The sequence below is a fragment of the Quercus suber genome, unplaced genomic scaffold (assembly GCF_002906115.3).
Source record: "Quercus suber isolate HL8 unplaced genomic scaffold, Cork oak 2.0 scaffold_2, whole genome shotgun sequence".
Classification (NCBI taxonomy): Eukaryota; Viridiplantae; Streptophyta; class Magnoliopsida; order Fagales; family Fagaceae; genus Quercus; species Quercus suber.
The window spans coordinates 294,321-321,147 of NW_027069469.1; the positions used below are offsets into that span (position 1 = coordinate 294,321).

Genomic DNA, 26,827 nt, shown 5'->3' on the forward strand with positions numbered 1-26,827 from the left:
GGAAATAATTGAAACGCTACTATGCATGAGAAGAAAAGTTATGTGATTATCCCTTTCTTTTGTTTTGTTGAAAAAGCTTTTATGTTTCCTTTTACTTTGTTTTTCATCTCTCAAGTGACTGTCACAAGACAAAATTTTGTAACTTGCTTTCATAAAGATACAATAAAAAGCATGAAGTATTATCATCAGATGTCATAGCAAAAGCAAAAACATTAGCAAAGTGTAGCATCATAAGTGTAGCATCATAAATTATAAACCCAAACTATAGCAAACTAGCCCAAATAAGTGCTATGGGAAATATAATTTACTAAATAGAGTAATAAAGTAAAGGAAACAACAAAACGAAGAAGAAAATGCATCATCCTCAATAAAGTCCAGAAATGAGTGGCTGATCTCCAAAATGGTTGGATCCACCTGTGCTAGAGATGAGACGCTCGCGACGGTCCTCCAAGTCTACCACTTCCTTTCTCAGAATCTCAAGACGTGAGTTAATAGCATCAACATCAGGCTGGACTGTCCTCATGAAAACGGCTCGGGCTATCTCTCGAAGGTGATCTAAGATAAACTTCACAGCAAAACCAACACTCACAAGCTCCTGCACCGCAGCATTCCACTGCAAGATCCTCTCGATGGAGACAGTGTCAACGAAATTGTGCTTGATATCGTTTAGTACACTCCCCAACATCCTCAAGAAATGCTCCCTAGCAGAGCAATCGAGTCGAAATCCATGCATGAAGTCCCCGCGGTTGCTGTAGATCGTCACCAACTGAGAAGAGCAGTCCTCAGGGATTCTAAAGCAATGAAAGTCTATGTAAGGAGGTCCGGAACCCCAGAAATCTGCAGGTCCGAGATCATTGACTTCAGGTTGGTCGAAGCGTGCAAAGAAGGCTGTAGCCTCGCTCGCAGGATTTGGAATGGTGGTAGAGTTACTGACCACTTCAAACTGAGAAAGCACCGTAAGAGGTGGACCTGTCAAAAGGGCACAAGGTTTGAAATAAGAAACTTTGGTAAAAAAAAAAAGACTCACGGGGAAGAAGTGAAGGAAGAAGAAAATTTATCAGAGCTGGCGGTAATGGGGGCTGAGGGGAAGACAGAGGCAGGAACAGAAGGGACGACAGAAACTGGTACAGAAGATGCGGCATGAGTAATTGCTGCAAACACCCCTATGTCTGTTGCAATTCCTAGCCCTTCAAAGGTCTCTGCAAGCAGAGAAATAGACATGCAAATGAAAAGAAGGAAAAAATGTATTTAGTAAAAGAAGAAAGGAGGAAAAAAAGCACATACCCATGAATTCAATCTCAGGTGGAGCACGCTCCTCTTCCTCGGATTCAGAAATCCTCCTTCCCAGGATAGGCTCATCCTCAGGATCCTCAAGGATTTCCTCACTTCTCTGAGGACAAATCAGCATTAGGCCCACGGGTGGCAGAAACAGGAATGGAGGAAGGAATAACTACTAGAGAGGAACCGTCCTTCACATCTTGAGAAAGAGCAGTAAAGGAGTCGCCGATGGAGATGACAAGAGGTGTAGGGGTGTCATGGCAAGAGTACGGGTGACTTCACTAACCTTTCCAATATGAGTACCCTCATCTATGGGTACCGGTCCAATGGGAGAGGTAGTGGCCTCAGCAAAAACTCCACGTGTAGCTGCAAAAGGGGCAAGTGTGGCAAACTTAACCCTACCAAAAAGTCCCTCAATAGGTGTGCCCATAGGGACAGAAAGCTCAATAGTAGGGCGATATATAGAAAGAGGCTCAGGCTCATCCTAAAAGGAAAAAAGAAGGAGATATGAAGATCAAAGTAACTTTTGAGCGAATGAGGTAACCAAAAACATGTAGCAGACTGAACACATGCGAATATAAAGAAAAAAAAAGAGAGAATGAGCAAGAAGAAATATACCTCCGATTCAGATTCCTCGAGCATAACAGGATGGGCAGCTGACGTATCCTCCTTGTGCTTAGACTGCAAAAGGAAAAAAGGATAAGAGAAAGAGTCAAAGAAAAGAGTTAGCAAGCATGTCAGGATTCAGGAAAAGTCAAAAAAAGAAAAGTATATATATGTGTACTTGAAAGACAAAGCAAGAAAAAAGTTTTTAAGTGACGTACTCTTCGCTGAACGGTAGGCGCAGGATGGGGAGTTGTCTTCCTCTTACTGCCTCGTGTTCTGCTGGCAGGAGTAGCACCTATGGGAGGCTAAGGAGTGGCAGACTTAGGCTTGCTGGCAGATTTAAGATTGGCAGGAACTTTCTTGGCTAGTGTAGGAATGTTTACTATTTTAACTTTCTTTTCTCAACTTGGGGGGTAATCACCTGTATGTCAATACCATCCTTTCTTCTCCTCATCCCATTCAAAGATAGCAGACCGACTCTGTTTCCTGGCATAAGCCAACACGAACCTGGAAGGAAGGAGCAATCGAAGATTGGGAGAGACAACCATACTAAGTCCCTCAGGAGGTATGAGAGAGAAACTGCGACTGTCAGCCAACTCTTGCTCAAATGAGGTCATTACAGCCTGCTAATAGCTATGCATAGCAGGAGTGCAAAGACCCTCCCTCAGGGAATCAGGAACCATAACCGCACTGAAGCGCTGCTTCCAAAAATCAAGTAGTTAGTATAAATAATTGCAATAAGTGATATCAAAACTGAATGATGGCTCATTTTTGTTGTTTCACTTTGCATGGAGTTTCATTTGTGAGATTACAACTAAATCAGGGTACAATACACCCGAATTGCTCTAATAAAATGTGAAACCCGTTTCACATTAATGAAAACAATACCAGCATAATCCATACAATTAGGAATAGAATTATAAAAATAGGAAAGCAAACCATATCACATTATTAAGGACTAGGAGCCCCAGCATAATAAATAGGTAGTTCAATTTGAAGCCAAAACTAACCAATTACATCCTATAAAGTTCTCAACAACATTAAAACCCCAATTCAAAAATGAGATCTGGAAGAAAGTATAAAAATAATTAATTCTGAAACAATTTTCTTTGTGCTTCTTGCATCAGTATGTGTTAGTGTGGATACTTGTCCGACTGTCTGTGGATGAACATACGTATGTATGCACAAAAATTTATACAGATACTATGAGTGTGTATGAGGAGGAGAAGAGGATGCCACGTTTATAGTAAATGGTGTTGGCATATCGACAAGACATTTATTTCATGAAAAAAATGTCCTTTTCTTCCCTTGGCAAGACAAGTTAAGAGGGTAAGTTAAAATATTTCTTTTAACATTTTTATTTCATTTTTTTTATAGGTACTTAACATTTTTATTTCTATTTTCCAATATTTTGCCGAGTTTAAAATTTTCCCACATTTTCCCACTAGCCAAACAAGAAAATAGAGAACCCAAACATTAATATTTTCCCACATTTTCTCACTAGCCAAACATTTTCTCACATGCATTGACTACTAATGCATGCAAGCAGAACATAACAGTCAACCAAAAATAAACTAAAAAAATAAAAAATAAAAAAATAAAATCAACATAATCCAACAAAAATTTTAATAATAATAAAAAAAAATTAATACTCATACCCAGGTAAACCTTAATGCAATCTTTGGCCTCAATTCCAGAATTTAAAGCAGACCCACATGAATAGACACAAAAGGAAATAAAATTAAACAAGTGGAAAAAATTGCTTTATGAAAACAAAACAAAAAAATCACGGAAAAGTGAAGTCAACTCACCCGACTTGCCTTCGTTTCTTGGGCTCAGCGATGAACGGAAACAAAAACAGAAACAAAAAAAATGATGACAATCAAATCAAAAACGCCAACCCTAACCCTAACAAAGAGAATAGAGAAAAGACAGCAATAGAAAATTTTTATTTCTTTACAAAAAGTTGTCAAACACTTCTTTTCCAATTATACAAAACGCTTAACTCTTGAAGATGGGAAACTGAAAAATCCAGTCCCAATTTTTTTATGGGACATTGTACTGCTGCTGCCTGAAAACTAACAAAACGCATAGGATTTCAGATTGCAACCTTTTGGTCAGAATTTAATGATCAAATATAAAAATTCTAACCTACACAAAACACATACAATTCCCATTCATTGACTATTCTATGTTATGAAAGCTAAACTGGTTGCTTAGGCTGCCAGTGCCACCAAAAGTATATCATGTATAACACGCCATAACTTTTATTATATTTTTTATAAATAATTTCACATCTGCTTAATTAGCCCATTTAAGTTCAATACTTCAATGTTCTCTCACATAACTAACTGAATATGGTACCAGATTTACCACAAGCATGGCCATCTAAAAAGATAGGAGTTATTGCCATAATTTATGGTTAATTTCATTTTTATAGATTATAGGAAAACTGAAAACACACCATTTGATTTTTGTTTTATCATTCAGTATTATGATCATCAATTCTAACTTAAAAGATGCATGCACTTGTTATTTATTCTTTATAGAGTGAAATTTTACATTACAAAAAGCAAAAACATGAGAAAGAAAAAGGGATCATTATGAGGTTATCTAAAGCATGAAACACTCAGAACCAACAATATTACAAATATCCAACTAATCATATGTAGGAAATAGAGTTTTCAAATGTTATTATTTCATAATTCTCTCTCTAAACTCTGCAACTAATTTACATTGAGCACAAATATGCAGTTACAACACAAAGTAGTGCCCATAAAGTAACATACACATCACAGTAATACAAAGCACAGAGAGAGGTTCAGGAATATGGGATTAAGGGTTCATTACTCGCATCCTTGTTTTTCTACCAAGTATTTGATATATCTAATAATACAAATTATAAGTTCTTTAATATTTCCAAGTTTTTCTGCGTATGCAATAGTCATGAGAAAAAATTTCCAAGTTCTTTTTGCATATGTAATAGTCATGAAAAAAAAAAATTCACAGGAATGATAGAATTGTGTCTTCATGTGTGTGTGTGATGTGCATGTTTGTGTTTGGTGCAGCACTAGAAGTGCAAAGAGTAAAATAATGGGGGAAAAGGGAATGAGTCACAAAACTCCATTGACAAGGCAAGTTAAGAGGGTAAGTTACAGTTTTTCATAATTTCATTTAACATTTTTATTTCTATTTTCTAATATCTTGCCAAGTTTAAAATTTTCCCACATTTTCTCACTTGTATTAACCAATAATGCATGCAAGCAAAACATAATTATCAACCAAAAAAAACAAGAAACAAAAAATTAAAATCAACATAATCCAACAACAATTTTAATATAAAAAAATAAAAATAAAAATAATACTTAAAACCTAAATTAATACTCATAACTAGGTAAACCTTAGTGCAATATTTGGCCTCGATTCCAGAATTTGAAGTAGACCCACATGAAAAAAACACAAACGAAACAGCATTAAAAAATGTGAAAAAATTGCTTCCGAAAACAAAACAAAAAAATCATGGAAAAGTGAAATTGATTCACCCGTCTCGCCTTCAATTCTTGGGCTCGGTGATGAACGGAAACAAAAACACAAACAAAAAAAATGATGAGAATCAAATCAAAAACCATAACTCTAACAGAGAGGAGAGAAAAGAAAGCAATAGAGAAAAGTTTTTTTTTTTTTTTTTTTTGTTTGTCTAGATCGAAGAGAGAATAAATAAAAGGAGCGGAATTAATTTAATTTATAAGGGAGAGCAATATGATGAATGAATTAAAATTTTGAAAGACAACATAGATGAAAAAATTGATTTGCAATCCCAAATTCTTAAGGCAAGCCAAAATTCAACTAGAACATGTTTAATATAAACATAGGTCAGACACTTACCCAACAAAACTTCATGAGAGCAAAACCTTAAAGAAAAATAGAAGCAAACAACAACAAAATTACAACTCAACAAAAAACCAGAACAAACAAAAAATCCTAAAGATGAAGAACAATTACATCTCTAAAGAAGTAATTAACAACAAAATTACTAAATTTCAAAATGTTGTTTTATCAACATAGCAAATATGAACTTCTGGAACCTATAAATAGGGCCACATACCAAAACCAACAACCAAATTATAGCACAAGTTTGGAACAAAGGAAGCAACCAAGATGACCAAATTTAGTAGTGAAATAAAGTAGAAAAGCGCATTTATGAGATAGTGGAAACCTAAGCAAACCTCAACTCCAAAAAAATCATTATTTAAAATCTTAGAAGTTCGAAATTCAGATCTTTAATACTTTTCCTCTAAACCACTTTCAAGTAAGTAAATAGCTTTCTTGCTAATCACACAAACTCCAACTGTTTACATAAGGAATCATCAGAAATCAAAAGAAACAAATCCAAATCTTAAATCTCACTCTACAACATCACAAATTTTCAAAGAAAATAAAGGAGCTGGGACATAGCGCAAGATCTTACATGAGGAAAACCTTGGGTTGCATCAAGAACGCCTTCTCCATCTGCAATGTACATAAACAGTGTCTTTAGAAGCAGAACAAAAAAGCCTTGGAATCATAATATACATAAAGGGGAAAAAGATATGAGATCTAATGAAACCTATTCTGCCATGGTTAGGGTTTGTCCAAATTGATAGAATTTTATCCATGAAAAATTGTATAAATTGGCTTCATTTTATACAAACTATTTCCAGGTCATCTATCTAACTTCATTTAACAATAACAATTTTCAGAGCCAGGCTTGTAAAGAAGATCTTGGATTGGAGTAGGGATTAGCAAGGAAATGACACAGAAATCAAGTTGTTTAATGCAATCTCTTTTAAATTAAATCATTCAAATAATAGCAAATGACTAACAGCATAAGACTTTTGAAAACCAATTTTAAATCAAAACCTTAATTCTAAATCTAACCCAATCACCAAAATTAAAACCAACCAAAATGCCAAAAACTAAGTCATATGAAACACCTAAATTAAAAATAAAAATATCATGTTTTCAAGCCTCTATATAATTTGATGAAGATTAAGTCTTTCAAACATGGAAAACTCAACTTGTCCACAATTATCTTATGGGTAAAATCTAATAGAACCCAACAAGAATTAATTGACATTGACACCCAAAAGTCTGTAATATATTTAGAACCTTATACAGAAGCTTTGGATTAGAAGAACACAAATTAGTAAACAAAAGTGCCAAACTGGATCCAAAAACCACAAGCATTAGTGTTATTTAAGTAGTTTGTAGAAAACTGTTATGAATCTGTTGTTGCAACAATCCATAACTCCTAGCATATAAACCCAATGACCCATCAATCATTTTTCCTTCAATTTCCTGAACCTCTCTCATTCACATAACTTGAAATTGTCTTCCAAAGCTAAATACCAAAATTTTAAGACCAAGTTCAGGTTCAATACCCATATTACAACCATAAATAGTCTACCAAATAAGTAAAAATCTCCAAACTGACAATCAAAAACACCAAGCCACCTTTAAATCAAACCCAAATTCACTTAACCCATGAATTAGTTCTCAATGATAAATTTCATATTTATAGAGAAAATCCCAAACTCTAATCTCAATGCACAAACCCATCACACTATATAATGCATAAAAAAATTATATCCGCTTCTTAGTTTCCCATAAACTTTTTTTTTTTTTTTTTTAAAATAATTCTTTGCAAGTGTTTTCCCCTAAACTTTAAAATACAAAATCTCAAAACAACATTATGATTCAATTCATCCCCTTTCTACTACATAAAACCCTCTCATTCACAAAACATGACATTTTGATTCAATTCAACTCCTTTCTACTACATAAAACCCTCTCATTCACAAAACTTGAAAATTTCTTCCAAAGTGAAATATGAAATCACTAAGACCAAGTCCAAGCGCAATATCAATCCCACCACCTAGTCTACTAAATCAATGAAAATCTCCTATCTATCACCTCACATTCATATGCCCATAATTCTTTTCCAAATAGGCATTCGAAACACTAAGCCACTTCTAAATCAGACCCAAATTCCTTGAACCCACAATTCATTCTCAATGATAAATTAAAAATTTCTAGAGAATCATAATCTAAAACTTCCTTACAAATTACAAATTTTGAATTTATATCCAAAATTAAAGGCTCAGATCAATGCCTACACAAACTTAAAAAAAAAAAAAAATAATAATAATTTGCAAAACAAAAGCAATCTCCCAAAAAACAAACAAACAAAGAGGAGCAAATCAAGCATAAAACTCTTCAACATCTGCACCAATGAAAAACAATCAAATTCAATCTAGTAAATATGAAAAGAGAAAAAACAAGGATATAATATTAAAAAAAAAATAAAAAACAAAAACAAAGAGAGATATCAGTGATGACTAATAAGGGCTTTAATCATGCAAACTCCGCATCCCTTACAATCCTTAAAGCCTTCCCTCTATTGTAAGTGGGTTGTAAGTTGCCACCACCGTCCATCTCATCTCTTCTCTTCTCTTTTCATAGAAATATCTAACGCTTATTTCTTCAATTGAACTAGAGTTGAAAAGAGAGAACAAATCTCTCTATTTAGTTTTAATTTCTTATTGACGCTAGGGAAGATATTGTCTTAGATGGGAATGGAGACAAAGGAGACTCGAGTCTTAGAGACTCGAGTTCCTTCAATCTCTCTCGCTGCAGCTTTGCCAACTGATTAAATAAATCAACACACCAGCAATACAAATTCAGCTCTATCGCTTGCGCTCATGGGCTTGGACGTTGGTGGGTTCCTACAAAAAATGAAGGAGGACAAGGATGTGAGAGAGAGAATGGGTTCCTAAGAAGAACAAAGGAGAAGGAGGATGAGAGAGAGAAGAGAGAGCAGAAAGAAGAGAAGCGTTGATCGAATAATCTACCAATTAGTTTTTGCCTCTTACTCTAGTGTGTGCTTCCATAGGTTCCTAAGGGGCAGATACCATGGAGTCGGCCCATAGATTTTCCTTCCTTTTGCCACATTTTGCGGGCTAGACTCCAAAAGAGTTAACCCAAAAATAGTTTTAAAAAGGGATGGGTTTTACAAAACACAAGTCTTAGAAACTCGAGTTCCATGTGAATTAGTTATCCACATCAACTTTTGCCACCTTAGAACTCAAGTCTTTGAAACTCGAGTTCCTTCATCGAGCTTAAGTCTCATAGATTCAAGATGTTACATAACAAAATAGTTTGTAAAAACCTGTCAACTAACAAAATTGTTCGTAAAATCATGCTAAAAGCCAAAAAAAAAAAAAAAAAAACAAGAAAACTTGTTAGGCCTAACCTTTCAAAAGCCAATCAACAATTTGCACTAATGGCTGAATTTATGGATAATAATTGTAGTGACCCAAAAGGAGAGGGCTTGCATTCCATAGGATCCTACATCGCCCAAGAAAGCACATGGAGATGTGTTTATAAGGAATGACCTCCCTTTAATGTGTAGAGGAATTTTCCCTCACTGTTGTGTGTGCTTTTAGAGAGAACAAAACCGTAAGGGGTATAGGCCTTAAAGTAGACAATATCTACATAGTTAGGACGGGATCAATACAAATGGTATTAGAGTTACGCCTTAGCCGGAAGTGTGGGCTTCACACGTGAGGACGTGTGTGCCTAGAAGGGGGTGGATTGTAGTGATCAAAAAGGAGAGGTCTTGCATTCCATGGAATCTCACATCGCCTAGGAAAGTACATGGAGATGTGCTTATAAAGAATGACCTCCCTTTAATGTGTGTAGATGCTTTTTCCTCCACTATTATGTGTTTTGGGGGAGGACAAAACAGTGAGAGGTATAGGCCCCAAAGCGGACAATATCTACACAGTTAGAGTGAGGTCGTTACAATAATGGTTCTAGGGAATTAAGATGTGAAAGACCCCAAGATGAGATAATTTATCATGTAACTATATAGACTTCAAAGATTGATAAGTTCGAATAGGACATTACCAAGAGTAGGAGCTAGAATATGCACAACCATACCAGATGATGGATTTTATTTTAAGGCATGCAAGTGCTTGTGGTCAACTGACATCCAATCAACCACATATTACATGAAATTCACCTAAACAAAAAGCAGCCAAAATACCTTAACAACAGTAAATTCCTATAAAGTATATGTACCCTATAAAAAAAATAGATATAAGAAGCTAATCAATACTGGAACCCTTCACTTACTACCTCAACAGCTTTTAAGTGTGAATATGCATTATTAACAGAAAATTAAAAAATAATAATATTTCCCAAAGCCAAAGTTTACCTACCAAAAACAGTGAAAACCATCAAACGAATCCAAAATAACTCAACATAACAAACAAGGTATTCAGTCTTTTGAGACAAAGTAAATTCGATAGCAAGGACCCAAGGTCACACACAAAACCAGTTGGCAAACACAAAATGAATATACAAATATGAATATGCATGTAGAGCTTACATAGGTCAATTGCACGTACATATATATAATAAGTGTTCAACACATCTATTCCACAAGATTTTTTTTTTTGATAAGTAATGGAAGATATATATTAAAGAAGAACACAGCCCCGTACATAGGAAATGTACTAGATCGGCAAAAACATCAAGAAACCAAATTACAATGATCAATCAAAACAGGAAGAGAAAAGCAAGAAAAAGATGGTATAACTAAACACCATTCGAGCAGAGTAAAAAAAAAAAAAGACTTAAACTCAAGAATGGACCGCTCGTGACCCTCAAAGCTTCTGGCATTTCGTTCCCACTAGATACACCACATCAAACAATGCGGCACCATCCTCCATATAACTATATTGCGATGACGCTTGAAGTTACATGACCAACAATCCAACAAATCCACAACCCTCAAACAAACAAAAGACCATACTCCACATCTCATAGGCCAAAGGACAATGAAGGAGGAGATGATCAATAGATTCCCCACACCTTTTGCACATAAAACACCACTCAAGGACAACAAAATGCCTCTTCCGAAGGTTATCTATAGTTAGAATCTTGCCTAAGGCCGCAGTCCACGAGAAAAAAGCTACCCGGGGGGGAACCTTCGATTGCCACATCAATTTCCACAGGAAGGGAATGGCGGTAGAGGGGGATAGGGAGTGATAATACCCGCTCACCACGAAACCCCTACTATTGGCCGGCTTCCAACAAAATTTGTCAAAACCAACACCTCGCACTTTGGTGGAGTAAATCAGACTCATACACGAATCCAAAGATTGAGACTCTTGATCATTCACTAGGCGGCGAAATTGAAGGTCCCAAAAAATTCTCCCATTAGCAAAGCACATAACCTCAGAGACTGAAGCATCCCTTGTCCTACTAATATTATATAAATCAGGAAATGCCTCCTTAAGAGGACGATCCCTACACCACACATCAACCCAAAACTTCACACGACAACCATCCCCTACATCATACCGAAGGAACTTAGAAAAATTCAGCCAACCTCTTCTAATGGACTTCCACAAACAAACACCATATGCTCCAGACACAGATTTTGTACACCAACCACCCCACTCATTCCCATACTTTGCCCCAATGACCCTTCTCCAAAGAGCATCATTCTCCACACCATAACGCCACAACCATTTGGCTAATAGGGCAGTGTTAAACCTTCTCAAGCACCGAATGCCAAGCCCTCCATTCTTCACTGGCCTACAAACCTTCGACCAACTTACTAAATGAAGTTTACGATCATCACCAATACCATTCCAAAGAAAGTCTCTTTGTAAATCTTCCATCCGCTTGGCCACCTTAGCAAGAATAGGGAAAAGGGAAAGAAAATAAGTAGGCAGGCTAGAGAGAGTACTCTTAATGAGTGTGACCTTGCCCCCCTTGGATAAGTACAATCTCTTCCAACCAGCTAGCCTTCTCTCCATCTTTTCCAAAATAGGATTCCAAACCGTCTTATCTTTAAAGGAGGCACTTAACGGAAGACCAAGATATTTCAGCGGAAGAGCAGACTCTCTACATCCCAATATCTCCACTAGCTCAAGCATATTAGGCACATCCCCAACTGGAACCAATTCAGACTTATCTAAATTAATTTTTAGCCGTGACACCTCCTCAAATCTAGAGAGAATCTCACGCAGAACTGTTAAATGATTACTGTCAGCATCACAAAAAAAAGAGTATCGTCCGCAAACAACAAATGGGACACTGTCAACAAGGAACCAGTAGCTCTCCCCACTGAGAATCCCGAAAACTAACCTGCCACAATAGCTGTGTCCAACATACGACTCAAAGCCTCCATGACAATATCAAAGAGAAAAGGGGATAATGGGTCACCTTGCCTCAGACCTCTAAAACTCCCAAAAAAGTCAGAAGAACAACCATTGATCAAAATGGAGAACTTAACAGTAGATATATAACACCTGATCCATCTTCTCCACTTATCAGAGAAACCACACTGCTGTAACAAAAATAGAAGAAACTCCCAATTCACATGGTCATAAGCTTTCTCAATATCCAGTTTGCACAACACCCCCTGAACCCCTGCCTTCAGTCTACTGTCTAAACACTCAGAAGCAATCAGGACAGAATCCAAAATTTGACGACCTTTCAGAAAGGCATTCTGAGATTTTGAGATAATACCGTGAACCACCCTTCGCATTCGATTAGCTAACACCTTAGCAATAATCTTATATAACCCTCCCACCAAACTAATGGGCCGAAAGTCTTTAACATCCACAGCATCATTTTTCTTAGGAATGAGAGCAAGGAAAGTAGCATTGAGACTCTTTTCAAACACCGCATGAGCATGAAAATTATGAAACATATTCATAATATCATTTTTCAACAAGCTCCAACAAGATTGGAAAAAAGCCATTGAAAAACCATCTGGACCTGACGCTTTATCACCATTGAAATCCTTGACCACTCTAGAAATTTCATCCTCATCAAAGGGTCTGTCTAGCCAATTGGCATCTTCCTCAAATATGCTAGAAAAAGCAATCTCATCCAAAAGAGGTCTAAAAACCTCATTCTCCGAGTATAACTTTCTATAAAAATGAGAAATGCACCCCTCTATGATCCCCTGATCCGTGGATAACTCACCTTCCACCATAAGCCGATCGATGGTATTGCTTCTTCTATGAGAATTAGCAATACGGTGAAAAAATTTTGTGTTCCTATCTCCCTATTTAAGGAAAAGAGCACTAGACTTCTGCCTCCAGCAGATTTCTTCCAACAAAGTTGATTTTTCTAACTCTCCCCGAATTCGATCCTTTTCCAAACTTTCCTCCATTGAAAGAACACGATCTTCCTTGATAACTTCCAACACCTTGAGATCCTTCCACAAATTCTGCACCCTGAGACCTATATTACCAAACTCCTTCACATTCCATCTCTTCAAGTCCAATTTCAACATCTTCAGTTTGTTAGCCAAAATAAAACTAGGAGAACCTCGGAAACGATAAGACTCCCACCAAGAACACACCCTTTCCAAAAAGCCCTCATCCTTTAGCCACATGTTCTCGAACCTAAAAGGTTTCTTACCTCCAAGAAGATTCCCCCCTTCCAGAAGAATAGGAAAATGATCTGAAAGCAATCTAGAGAGACGACGTTGACAAGCAGATGGAAATTTCTCCCCTCAGTCAGCTGACAGAAGGAATCTGTCCAATCTAGAACTAGAAACCACCTCTCTAGAATTAGACTAAGTGAAGTTCCCCCCAACCAGAGGAAGATCAATTAGGCTAAGCTCTGAAATAAAAGCAGAAAACCTATGCATAGCTGAAGTAAAATATGTGGACCCAGAACGTTCAGAAGGAAACTGCACCACGTTAAAGTCACCTCCCACACACCAAGGCACTTCCCACCAACTACAAATGCCAGATAACTCCTCCCATAAGAGACATCTGTCACTATCACAATTGGGCCCATAAACACCAGAGAAAGCCCAAACAAACTGATCCACCACATTTTTGAATTTACAAGAGACAGAGAAGCGACCCACTGCTTCCTCCACCTTCTCCACAACCCTATTGTCCCACATCAACAACACCCCACCTGAAGCACTCACAGAACCTAAATAGAGCCAATCCATATGATGACCTCCCCACAAACTGCAAATGACACCCATGTTAATTACCTCCATCTTAGTTTCTTGCAGACAAACAATATCTACTTTCCACTTGCAGATCAAATTGCTAACCCGAAGCCGCTTCTCCTGCTCATTCAACCCTCTCACATTCCAAGACACAATTCTTAAATTCATTGATGCACTACAATAGTCCGATCCCTACCTGTGCTCCTGCTCCTTTCTAACTTATTTTCCTCACCCCAAGAACTCAATAAATTCTTTAATTCACGATGCCCTTTATGCCTAGTCTTAACCATCTTCCTCTGAGATGCTACATCCAACATCCTCTTTTTTCTTCGCTCTTCTAGAGCTAAGAGCAAACCTGTAACTTGTTCTTCGAACCCCTCTAGCGAGGTCCCAATAGATTTCTGGAAAGCTTTTATTCTATTAGTTACCCAAAGTGACAACTTAGAATTGTCGACATCCACCGAACAACCTCTCTCCTCTACCATAGGGATCTCCATAACCACTAAGTTCTCCACTGCCAGAGGTGCCACATCAAGTGGTTCACCTAAATGTTCCCAATCCAACAAACCCACCTCAGAGTCCCCAGTCTCACCCTCTGACCCAAACTCAGAGGCAACAGAACCCACAACACCATCATACTCAGAAACCCAACTACTAATTTGCCCCTCGTTAACAAGAGAATCCATACCTAAATTAACTACCCCCTCCGAAACAATCTGGTCTGACACTATATTAGGAGAATGATATGCTGAGAGCGGTAACTATTTTCCTCCCATCCCGAAATTCAATCATCCAATCATTGGAGTTACCCCATGTTTTGCTCAAGTCACCAACAAAATCATTGAGCGTTGGACCAAAATCTTGTGGAACTTTGGTGAAAATCTGGTCTGGCTTCATCGATCCCTCTTCTTGCTGAGACGAACATGCCAAATCAATCTCAAAATTCCCCTCCTCTAACCCCCTTCCAACCTCGACACTCATCGGTAAACTACTACCCACCTTTTGATTGTTGAGTGGCAGCAGAACTGGCGGCTTGCTTGGGAGTATTTGTGGAAGCCCATGAACAGTGGGAGCCGCTGAAGACCCCAAGCCTGGAACCACCTGAAGAGGTACCGAAAGAGGAGATTCACATGCAAAAGTAGCTTTCGCACACTCCGAAATCGAAGACCCGATCCCCGAAACATGGCAAACTGATTCGCTAGGCTGAGGTGAAGACTCACACAACTGAACGTTGGAGAAGCTAGTAGGAGCGGACAGCGTAGACGAGGCCACTTTTGATTGAGTTTCACTGGATTTAAAGGAGTTGGGTTTAGAGTTAACACGTACTGCCTTAGGCTTATTAGACAAAGTATTATGAAGCCCAACTTGGGCTTTGGGTTTCCAAGCAGTATAGGGCCTTGGCCCACTTCCTTTCATTAACACATTTTTAAAACTGTGTAGCTTATTATTCCAAATGGGCTTCACAGCAACCGGGCCCACCTCAATAATCTTAGAAGAAATCACCTGCCACTGCCCATCAATCCCACGTTCCACTCGCAATGAGATATCCAAGGTCAGCGAAATATAACCACTACTACACGCAGCGCCCTTAATGACTGACGTGACAACCTCCCCATCACTCTCCTTTACAATCCGAATTCCCTCTCCAAGAAAAATCCTGATTCAAATTTTGAAAACCTGACATCTTCTCCTTCCCTTTGTAAACAACACCTTCTGGGTTTTGCTAGAACTTCTCTCTAACACCCCTACCGGCTTCATGGTGATCCTTCTAGATTGAACACCGAGATTCTGGCTAACTGGAAAAATAATCTTCCTCAAATGGACACCAAATCTTCTCCAGCCACTCCCCAAGTTCCCTTCCGGTATGACAATGGAACCCCTCCGGTGGCCTTTATCTAGTTCAGAGAACAACAAAAAAGAGCCATGGGCATTGGAACCCAACTAAAGGATAAAAGTTCTATCTCCCTCCCGAACCGTTCTCGCAAACTGACCTGTCTGTTGCTTAGTTGCCAACTCCTCAACGTGAAACAAAATTCTCTTCGCACTCTCCTTACCTATACAGACAGAATGAGTGAACTGCCTACCTCTTTCATAGATACATAAAGAGAAAAACGAACCCCCTTCCTCAACAGCAAACTCAAAAGATTTAGATTCAATAAAAACAAAAGTAGAACCACCCATAATTGTGAGAAAGAGATTCAAACAACTAAATAGATGTTGAAGGAGAAAGAAACAGAGCAAAAGAGAAAGCCATTACATCTTAGTGGATTACGAATAAAAAAAAAGAAAAGAAAAGAATATTAACTGTGGATTGGAGGAATTTTTCTCCAAACTGGTTTACTTGTGGTTGTCTCATTACCGTTGGTATTGGTGGAAAATATGAGAGAGTTCTACCAAAGAGCTAAATATCAAAAGAGGACACATGCTGAAGGTGATTTCCAAAGCAAGGCATTATAGTGCTAATACAAATCATTCCCATTTTTGTTTTAAATATTCAGATAAAAGTAATTTTAAGTAGTGAAGTAATAGATTGCAGCATCATCTTCAGCCTTTTAAAATGATTACTTAAATAAAGCCACAACATTTTAAAAAAAGAAAAAATTACACACATCCAATCCAAAGAAATCTGTAAATAGATTGCATGTGCATAAACAGTTGGGTTCCACACATCCAATCCGTGAGAATTAAGAAACCAACAAAAAAAATATAATTCATAAAATTGAGAAACCAAATAAAATAGTAATCTGCCAAAATTAAAAAGGCAAGAGGAAAACACATGGAACATTGGTGTTCCAATACCTAAGAGAGAGGGAGAAAGATTAGTACCGTTGTCCATGATGTAGCTTTCTCCATATTCATCAGGCCAATCCGTTTGCTAAAGAGGACAATGTCAAGGTTGTTGATGCTCTTGGTGATGAGCACTTCAATTGTGTAGTCATGGCACAGCAAGTGCAAGGTTGAAAAATAAGTGGAATGGAAAATTTAAAAACTAAACTAAAAGTTACCTAGAGGCCGTATCATTTAGTTCAAAATCTTTATTTCATACCTGGAGTTTTGCAATTTCGTTTGCACAAAGGTGTAGTTGTTATTAACATCACTGATTCATAATCTATGTACATTGCAGCTTTGCTTGTCCCCATATGCCCAAAACTGCAACTGGACTTCTACCTTAGAAGACCTACAATATCAAACCTTTCCCAAGCTGCCAATGACTAAGCCTTCACTCAACACGGAAATCCAGAGTAAGAGAGACATCAGTAAAAACAATTTAATACTACAATGTGTTAAACACAAACTGATATTAATAGAAAAGGTGGAACAAGAGAGAGTAATATGTGTTCATAACGCTCAAAGGAACTCACTGAAAGTTGTCCAAACACAAATCCAATGAAAAGAATGATCCAATATTCAAACCCATAATAAACCATATATTCTTTTTCCTCTATAATCTAGAACAGAAGATGATACTTATATTCCAAATGAGCACAACAAACATAAAGAATAAGAGCCAAAGTGGAAAAAATATCAAGAGCATACAATTTGTCTCACAAATATAAAGGAATAAGCTCATAATAAATACTAGAGATTATTATAATTTAATGATTTAACTATCTTCAGAGATAATTTTATTGCTAAATTCATCCAAATTAGTTATAAACACTACCTTTTTCGCAAATTAAACACCCCATCTTTCGCAAATTAAAGTTGTTATTCAATCAGCAGTAAATAGAGATACAACAGCCACTAATATAGCTTTCACAACAATATCTTGAAACTCCCAAGGAAATTAGATTCTCATTGACCCAGGGTACGGGCTACGCCATTGCATTTTGCGTGGACCCTTTTGTCTTTATACATGATGGTAGAACAGAATTCTTCAGTGTTATTCACCTAATCTACACTTGAAAAAAGTGACTGCAACATAATAAAATTATTATCTAAAAAGTATAATTTATTTAAAAGGAATTAGTATATATTTTCTCCCGTTAATGAAGAACTGCAATTTGTATGCACTTCCCTCCCTTTATGTAACTAAAATTCATTGGGATATGAAAGAAAAGTAGTAGCTACAACATTAATCTAACCCTTATCCTCATCCATCATAATTTATAAGTAATTGCAGAAGACTTTGACTAAGCAAAATAACAAACGGACCATGATGAAACTTCTAAAATTTTAAACACCCTACTCATATCAAACAGATGCTCAGATTAATGACTGCTATAACTTTAAACCTTATCCATCATTATTATCCTAAAATGTAAAAATGCAAACCCTTGCAAAAAACTAAACCTTCAACTGATAGATGAAAATAAAACATAAAAATATTAGTACTTACAAATGCAAACCCTTAAAGAAATCTTGTGATTTGAAAGGATATTACGGAACCCCCAAGATTTTAGAGTGTTTCAATATACCCCTCCACAACCAGTCCATATGATTCAGAATTACTAAAATCCAAATAGCCTAAAAGAGCATATACTAATAGCTAAAATGAATATAAGACTATTTGAGTGTAATACTGCTTTATTATAAGAAAAATATTTTCTTGAGGAAAAAATTGTCTGCATATGTAGGGTTGTGTCTCAAACTCAAGATCAAAATTCAGCTTCAATAATTTCAACAGCATACCAAGCATCATTGAATGTGACTTTTCATTTGACAAATTTCAAGCAGCTAAAGACAAATTCATAAAATTCAGCTTCAATTATTTCAACAGCATACCAAGCATCATTGAATGTAACTTTTCATTTGACAAATTTCAAGTAGCTAAAGACAAATTCATAAACTAACATCTCGTTCTATTGCAAGTGTTTCCAATAACATTATTATTTTAATTGTGATCATAGTTAAGTTTATGAAAATTTTATCTTGTGTTTGACTATTAGTTCCAGCAAGATGAGTGGGTTTGTTTGGTTTAACAATATAATAAATGCTGTAGATGAAACCAAAATTTGTGTTAAAAAAAAAAAAAAAAAAAGTCATTCCACGAAACAGTAGAGGAAATGGAATTGAAATTCAAATATTGTTCTGATAGTAGAATACTTATTGTTCTTCAATATAGTAGTAATATGAAACACAAAGGAGCAGTAATATGAGCATATGACAACTCACAATATTTCCACAAGTGCAAGCATAAAAACACATCTAGGTATGTAATTTTTTCCATCTCAATGATGAGCATCTCTTTGCAGTGGATCACTTAAAACTTGATATGCTTCACTTAATATCTTCAAACATAAAAAATAATGAAGGAACTTGGAATTAAAAACATAATCTCTTAGCATAGTTTTAATATTGGCAACAGAGTCCTATGGGAAGAATCACTGAGAAGGAAAAGAACACATGATTTTGTTTATTATGATTCATTTGAAATGAGGTATGTGTCTGGAAAAATCAAGGAGGGGAGATCATGTTTTGCTCCCTATAATAATTACACATATTAGAAAGTAAACATGAAGCAGCAGATGACAGAGCAAAACACTTTGCATCCAGCATAAGAAATTTTAATTCAAATTTAAATAACATCTAAAATGAAAGTTTTGAAAATCCACTCAAGCATATTTATTATAATTTACAACAAGGGCCATTCATCATATATTTATGATGGGTGATTGTTTTGTTATGATCAAATTGGCCCTACGGATGCACCAAGGGCCATTCATCATATTATAAATTATCTACAAAGACGGGATTATTTTGTAATGATCAAATTGGTCCCCAAATGAATTTAGAAATATAGCAAAATCATTGTTGTGAAATAAATTTCATCCAATCCACTCTATAATGATATTAAATCATCACATGAACCAATCAAGAAAGGTTGAAAATATAAGATCACTTGAGCATGGAGTGGGAACTTGTAACTAGATCACTTGTTGAAATATAAAACCATAGGAGAAATATTTTGGAGAAAGGGAAATTTCAAACAATAAAGAGTAGTCCCTTTCTCATAACAAAAATAATAATAATAAACAATACGACAATCAACACTTACTCCAGAGTGAACAAGAACATTACTTCTTAGTTGAGTTACCATTATCTATCAAATCATGAAAGGAAAAAAACATTTGAGAGGAAATTAACATAATCAAAATCATACAGGTTGCGAGAGAAAAAGATATTTTTCAGATAAAAGCAATTGGATTTCTTTTCTCCAGCTTGCATTACTCTCTAACAACACGCAAAAATTATATAAACAAAGTGCATGATCAGAAAATTTCATCCTATAATGAATATGAAAGAAATTAAATCACTTACAAAGAATCTTGAGCTCCATACCAACGAATGAAACAAGCATGTGCAGAATAGAGTAATCATGATCCGGTCTTTTAAAATTAAAGCACAAAGGTTGCTATTAAGGAAGTTGAAAATCATAATGCTTGCTATTTGACAGAAATCAAAACCACGATAGTTCCAAGCAAATAAACATATCAAATGTAACGTGAATCTTGTGTTTAAGGTTAAAAATTGAGCATACCTGAAGTTTCCATGACCCAATGCCCTAGAGCAGCTGTGATGGACAAATTCAGGCCTAAAATTTTGTAGGGATGAATCAAAAATCAAATTAAAAATTTGTAGAGAGAAAAGAATACCAAAACCAGAACTAATTCTGCTTTTATCATCTACTCCTCTGCCTCCATCTCCCTATCTCATACCGAAACCCATAAATGATATCATTAGACAGAAAACCATGCGCAAAGAGTAATATTTATAGAAGGACTACGAATCATACTTGTGTAATCAAATAGTGGAGAAGAGAGAGGATGAAGAAGTCTTGGATTGTTGTAGGCTGGATGCTTAATTGTTTGGGACTAATACTGAAACATAGAAACGAAAAATAGAGGGGGATTGAAGGTTAAGTGCACCAAAGATTCAAAAAGACCAAACAGATGATGCAGAAGCCCGTACTGAGTAATAAGATGCCCATACGCTGTCATTCCAACTATGACATTGACAACCACATAAAATGATAAAACTCAAAAGAGGAAATAAAAAAATAAATAGGAATTGAAACAAAAAGCAATAACATAATTTGGATATGTTGAAATAAGACAATGAAGCTAAAGTAACTGACACGTTCACGAAGTGAAGCTAAAATTACGTGCAAAAATCCTACAAACTTAAATTGAACAAACCTATAAAATTAAATCCAATCACAAAAAAGAAGTAAAATTTGTACCTTGGAGTGAAGGGTGCATGCATATTTGGAGAAAAAAATGTGCACTGCATACTTGCATTTGCAAAAGTCAAAAACCAAGAGATAACCAAAGTCCAAAATAACTACCAAATACACAAACAAACCATACGAAAATTTTATATATGATTGAGATTAAATTAATTTTCACTTTAAAATTTGTAAATTTTAGTAAAAATTCCCTTATTCATGCCATTTTTTGCATACAAAATGAGAAACGAAAAAATCTAAACCCATGCACAAGAAATTCATAATTGATAAATAAATAATAATAAAACTTTCAAATAAAAAATAGGAAACTAACCAAATATATAATTCTATTAATGAACATTGAATTGGAGCTCATAGGTTTTCTCTTCAGCCACTATCCCACAAAAAAAGAAAAAAGAAAAAGAAAAAAAAAAGAATAAGAAATCGAGCAATTAGAATTAAGAAGCTTTCTATGCATTAAAAATTTATCCCTAAATTGAGCCCAAACTCCAAAGCCTACATTGTAATTGATGTTAGGGTTTTCTTTGAGCTCATTACTGTCTTTAGTATCATGTTCATTGACTAATCTGAGTGCTTTAAATAAAATCCAACAGGAGAATTCATATACGTATGTATGTATGAATAAAGAAAAAAAAAATGGAAAAGAACTCATTGAAGAAAGATTTAGAACTTCCTCCTCTCTAGCAAAATCCCTAAAAAAAGTTTTTACTTATTTTATAAGTAGCATACACAAGCTGATTTTGCAATTAGCTTCAAGCAAAAAAAAAAAAAAAAAGTCTAATCTCAATCCACATCCAAGAATATTTATATGTGAAAATTTGTTAAAACATTAAGGGTCTACTTGAATTTAGAGAAAATTGTTAGGAAAAAAACGCATACCACAAATTTTCAAACTTAGACACCCTAAAGAAAAAGAAAAAAAAAACTTCTTTCAAGCTAAATTTTATACAACTACATTCCTTAATCAATGTGGTTGGAAAATCTTTATTCTCTTAACTAGTTACATATCAATAAACCCACTTCTAAGACACCAATACCCAAAAAAAAGGAAAGAAATAAAATAAAAAATCTAGCATCTACAAAGTAAACATTCCCATGTTTATTAAAAAAAAATTAATATGGCAGTAGAAGAATACTATTCAAAAGAAAAAATATGATTTCATAACACTTCACAGATATTTGGGTTCCGTTGGTGAAAGGTAAATAGATTCCAGAGCCATAGCACTACAAACTGGGTGCATAGATTGTCATATGCATTATATGGCTTTAAATTGTTGGGGCTAAATACGGCCACAAGTAGTCCTACAATGTCAACATAACAAACATGTTGGTTATAATAAGATTTGAAAATGCCATTTTCACGAGTCTTTATCAAAAAACACAATGAATTTTCACCAGTCTTTATCTCATAGCACAACGAATTGTACAGGAGGGGAAAAATTAGAGTATATCAATACTCAATAGTTTCATCTTCCAAATAGAACCCAAAAAGGAACATCTATAAAGCAACTACGAATTGTAACAAACCAACATTACATAATAACACTTATAAAGAACCTTAACCCAAAAAATAAAAGTATAATATGCAAAAAAAATATTTCATACCTGTTCAAGGTTTAATGGACTTTTGTACTTTATACACTTAATTTGTACTGTCACTGATGCATACTACAATGTATTAAACACAAACTGATATTAATAGAAAAGGTGGAAAAAGAGAGAGAAATATGTGTTCAAAACCTAAATCATAACCAGGTAAACCTTAAAGCAATCTTTTGAAGTACTGAAGGAACTACTTGGTTCTACCTATATGCCATACCTTGAAATTAACAACAAACTCGAAGAGAAAATTACTAGAGTCCTAGCCATGAGAATAAAGCAATTAAGCATAGCTCTTTTTCATGCCAAAACTTGAATGGCACAACGAACCATTAAGAGATAGCTCCAACATGTACATAATGACCTACTAATTGACATAAAATAATTAATAAGCTAAAAAATCATCTAAATTAAACCAGTGGACTCCAATTGGAGAAACTGACTTGCTGCAATGTTGCAGAATGTTAACTTTGTTCCATAAATGCAAATATAACAAAATCTTATCTTTTAGAAATCCATGAAAACAAAAGTTATGTCACTTCTAGAATAAAAAAATGTTTTGAATGAATCAGATGAAAACAGCACCACATGGTCTAGTCTCAGCCAGAAAGAAATATATTGCAAATAGAGAATGTTTGAATCACTAGAGATGCAATTACTGGCTTTCTAAATTGTCTAAGGACATAATGCATGAATCATTGGGAAAAATATATTGCATGCTGTCATTCATTGCACAATCATATCACTACCTTTCCATTTTCAGAATTTAAATGGGAAAAAATTTAATTAACACATTCAAAGTTTAACTCAGCTATATAAGAAAGAAAAACAGCAATTACAATTTTTTCTTATTTAATTGTAATTTATTAATCCAAACACAAATGAAGTCTAGCAAACCAAAACAGGACAAAAACAATGTCAAATATATGATATGAACACCGCTCTAAGGATCTTTTCATTGGGCAAACATCGATTACACAGAAATCAAATTTGCTACTAAAGGTAGTTGGCAAACTGAAATGAACATAAGTCATTCTAACCACAATGTCATTTTTTTTTTATTAATTTCAAATCGGGAACAGTTAACAAATCACGAGAATTTCAATTTTCAAATCCTTTCAAATGATATTAATAAGCATTCAACTAGGAATTGAAATAAAGTGAATTGGTTTTCTGAGAGAGAGAGAGAGAAATTAGTCTTTCCACAGTAAGTCACTGTCCTCATTTTGACGGTTGGGATCAATACAATCAAGAAATTCAAAACATGATGGACAATATAAGAGAGATATAACCTCTAGCACAGCATGGGAGAAGGAATTCATCTTCAACCAAGGTTTTTAAGCATTACTAATGTCTGACAATTAAGCAATTCAATTGATTGTCAAGTCTTTTAAACTCAACTATATTTTCTCTAGCACAAAAATATTCAGAGAAATCTACATTTCCCGATTCTCTCATAACCTCAACCTGGATTGAACTTAAATCCTAATAACAATTTTGAAAGTGTAAGTTTTAATGTGAAAGGTGCATAGTGTAAACAGTCAAATGAAGTGCTCATTTTTGTTGTTTCACTTTGCATGGAATTTCATTTGTGAGATTACAACTAAATCAGGGTACAATACACCCGACTTGCTCTAATAAAATGTGAAACCCGTTTCACTTTAATGAAAACAATACCAACATAATCACAACAATCAGGAACAGAATTATAAAAATCAGGAAAGCAATCCATATCAAATTATTAAGGACTAGGAGCCCCAGCATAATAAATAGGTAGTTCAATTTGCAGACAAAACTGACCAATTACATCACATAAGTTCTCAACAACATTAAAACCCCAATTCAAAAATGAGATCTTGAAGAAAGTATAAAAATAATTAATTCTAAAACAATTTTCTTTGTGCTCCCTGCATCAGTGTGTGTTTGTGTGGATACTTGTCTGACTGTCTCTGGATGAACATACATATGTATGCACAAAAATTTATACAAATACTGTGAGTGTGTATGAGGGGGAGAGGAGGATGAGACCTTCATAGCAGAAGGTGTTGGCATATCAACAAGACATTTATTTCGGGAAAAAAAATATCCTTTCTTCCCTTGGCAAGACAAGTTAAGAGGGAAAGTAACAGTATTTCATTTAACATTTTTATTTCTATTTTCCAATATCACATTTTCCCACTAGCCAAACAGGGAAATAGAGAACCCAAACAGTAAAATTTTCCCACATTTTCTCACTAGCCAAACATTTTCTCACATGTATTAACTACTAATGCATGCAAGCAGAACATAACAATCAACCAAAAATAAACTAAAAAAAAACAGTAAAATCAACATGATCCAACAAAAATTTTAATACAAATAAATAAATAATACTCAAAACCTAAATTAACACACATACCCAGGTAAACCTTAATGCAATCATTGGCCTCAATTCCAGAATTTGAAGCATACCCACATGAACAAACACAAAGGAAACAGAATTAAAAAAGTGAAAAAAATTGCTTTCCGAAAACAAAACAAAAAAATCACAGAAAAGTGAAGTCGACTCACCCGACTCGCCTACGCTTCTTGGGCTTGGCGACAAACGGAAACAAAAACACAAACAAAAAAAATGATGAGAATCAAATCAAAAACGCTAACCCTAACCCTAAAAGAGAGAAGAGAGCAATAGAAAATTTTTATTTCTTTGCAAAAAGTTGTCAACACTTCTTTTCTAATCACACCGAACTCGAACTCTTGAAGTGGGAAACTGAAAAATCCAGTCCCATTTCTGTTTACGGGACATTGTGCTGTTGCTGCCTGAAATTATATACAAAGCACAAAAATTATATACAACAAAGTGCATGATCAGAAAAATTAAGCCTATAATGACTATGAAAGAAATTAAATCACTTACAAAGAATCTTGAACTCCATATCCACCGATGAAACAAGCATGTGCAGAATAGAGTAATCATGACCCAGTCTTTTAAAATTACAGCACAAAGGTTGCTGTTAGGGACGTTCAAAATCATAATACTTGCTATTTGACAGAAATCAAAACCACGATGGTAACGAGCAAATAAACATATCAAATGTAACGTAAATCTTGTGTTTAAGGTTAAAAATTGAGCAAACCTGAGGTTTCCATGACCCAACGCCTTTGAGTAGCTGTGATGGGCAAATTTAGGCCAAAAATTTTGTAGGGATGAATCAAAAATCAAATAAGAAATTTTAGAGAGAATAATACCAAAACCACAACTAATTCCGCTTTCATCATCTACTACTCTGCCTCCATCTCGCAATCTCATACCAAAACCCATAAATGATATCATTAGACAGAAACCCATGCACAAACTCAGAGTAATAATTATTGAAGGACTACAAATCATACCGGTGTCATCAATTAGTGGAGATGAGAGAGGATGATGAAGTCTTGCATTGTAGTAGGTTGGATGCACGATTCTTCAAGAGTGATACTGAAACATAGAAACGAAAATACAGGAAGATTGAAGGTCAAGGACACCAAAGATTCAAGAAGACCAAGGAGATGATGAAGCAGCCCATGCTGAGTAATAAGATGCCCATACGCTGTCATTCCAACTATGACATTGACTACCACATAAAACTCAAAACTCAAAATAAAATATAAATAAAAATTGAAACAAAAAGCAAACACATAATTTGGATTTGTTGAAATAAGACAATGAAGCTAAAATAACTAACACAATCACGAAGTGAAGCTAAAATAATATGTACAAAAATCCAATAAACTTAAATTGAACAAACCTCTAAAATTAAATCCAATCACAAAAAAGAAGTAAAATATGTACCTTCGAGAGGCAGGGTGCATGCAGATTTGGAGGAAAAAATGTGAAGTTGGGCATATTTGCATTTGTGACAGTCAAAAACCAAGAGATAACCAAAGTCCAAAATAACTACCAAATACACAAACAGACCATATACATAAATTTTATATATGATTGAGATCAAACTAATTTTCATTTTAAAAATTGTAAATTTCTGTAAAAACTCCCTTATTCATGCCCTTTTTTGCATACAAAATATGAAACAACAAAATCTAAACCCATGCACAAGCCATTCACAATTGATAAATAAATAAATAAAAACTTTCAAATA

The 26,827-nt window shown here is 35.2% G+C and overlaps 2 protein-coding genes across 5 annotated transcripts; both read right to left on the minus strand.

Annotated features, from left to right (window-relative positions):
* Positions 1-225: 225 nt before the first annotated feature.
* On the minus strand, positions 226-20,859 carry LOC136070178 (uncharacterized). Of its 4 annotated transcripts, XM_065779836.1 has the most exons (12): positions 20,658-20,859; positions 20,518-20,569; positions 20,403-20,435; positions 16,968-17,139; positions 16,748-16,842; positions 6,353-6,393; positions 2,103-2,582; positions 1,897-1,959; positions 1,565-1,762; positions 1,285-1,390; positions 1,028-1,199; positions 681-943 (listed from the first exon to the last, which is right to left on the minus strand). In XM_065779836.1, exons 8-12 carry the CDS (start codon positions 1,918-1,920, stop codon positions 808-810), a joined length of 636 nt encoding a protein of 211 aa, XP_065635908.1. In that variant the 5' UTR covers positions 1,921-1,959; positions 2,103-2,582; positions 6,353-6,393; positions 16,748-16,842; positions 16,968-17,139; positions 20,403-20,435; positions 20,518-20,569; positions 20,658-20,859; the 3' UTR covers positions 681-807. The 4 variants fall into 4 exon arrangements, with proteins under 4 accessions (XP_065635828.1, XP_065635859.1, XP_065635883.1 ...); XM_065779756.1 differs by lacking the exon at positions 1,028-1,199 and having other exon boundaries at positions 226-969; positions 20,658-20,854; XM_065779787.1 differs by lacking the exons at positions 1,028-1,199; positions 16,748-16,842; positions 16,968-17,139; ... (1 more) ...; positions 20,518-20,569; positions 20,658-20,859 and adding an exon at positions 8,302-8,867 and having other exon boundaries at positions 226-969.
* On the minus strand, positions 13,529-14,089 carry LOC112038179 (uncharacterized). Its single transcript, XM_024070991.1, has one exon. It carries the CDS (start codon positions 14,087-14,089, stop codon positions 13,529-13,531), a length of 561 nt encoding a protein of 186 aa, XP_023926759.1.
* Positions 20,860-26,827: the final 5,968 nt, after the last annotated feature.

Excerpts from the sequence above, each read along its gene's own strand:
- LOC136070178 (XM_065779756.1), bottom strand. The coding sequence starts at position 1,920 with ATGCTCGAGGAATCTGAATCGGAG. Across the intron at positions 1,763-1,896 it reads TCGAGGAATCTGAATCGGAG|GATGAGCCTGAGCCTCTTTC; the intron begins GTATATTTCTTC and ends TTTTCCTTTTAG. Across the intron at positions 1,391-1,564 it reads AGGGTACTCATATTGGAAAG|AGAAGTGAGGAAATCCTTGA; the intron begins GTTAGTGAAGTC and ends ATTTGTCCTCAG.
- LOC112038179 (XM_024070991.1), bottom strand. The coding sequence starts at position 14,089 with ATGAATTTAAGAATTGTGTCTTGGAATGTGAGAGGGTTGAATGAGCAG.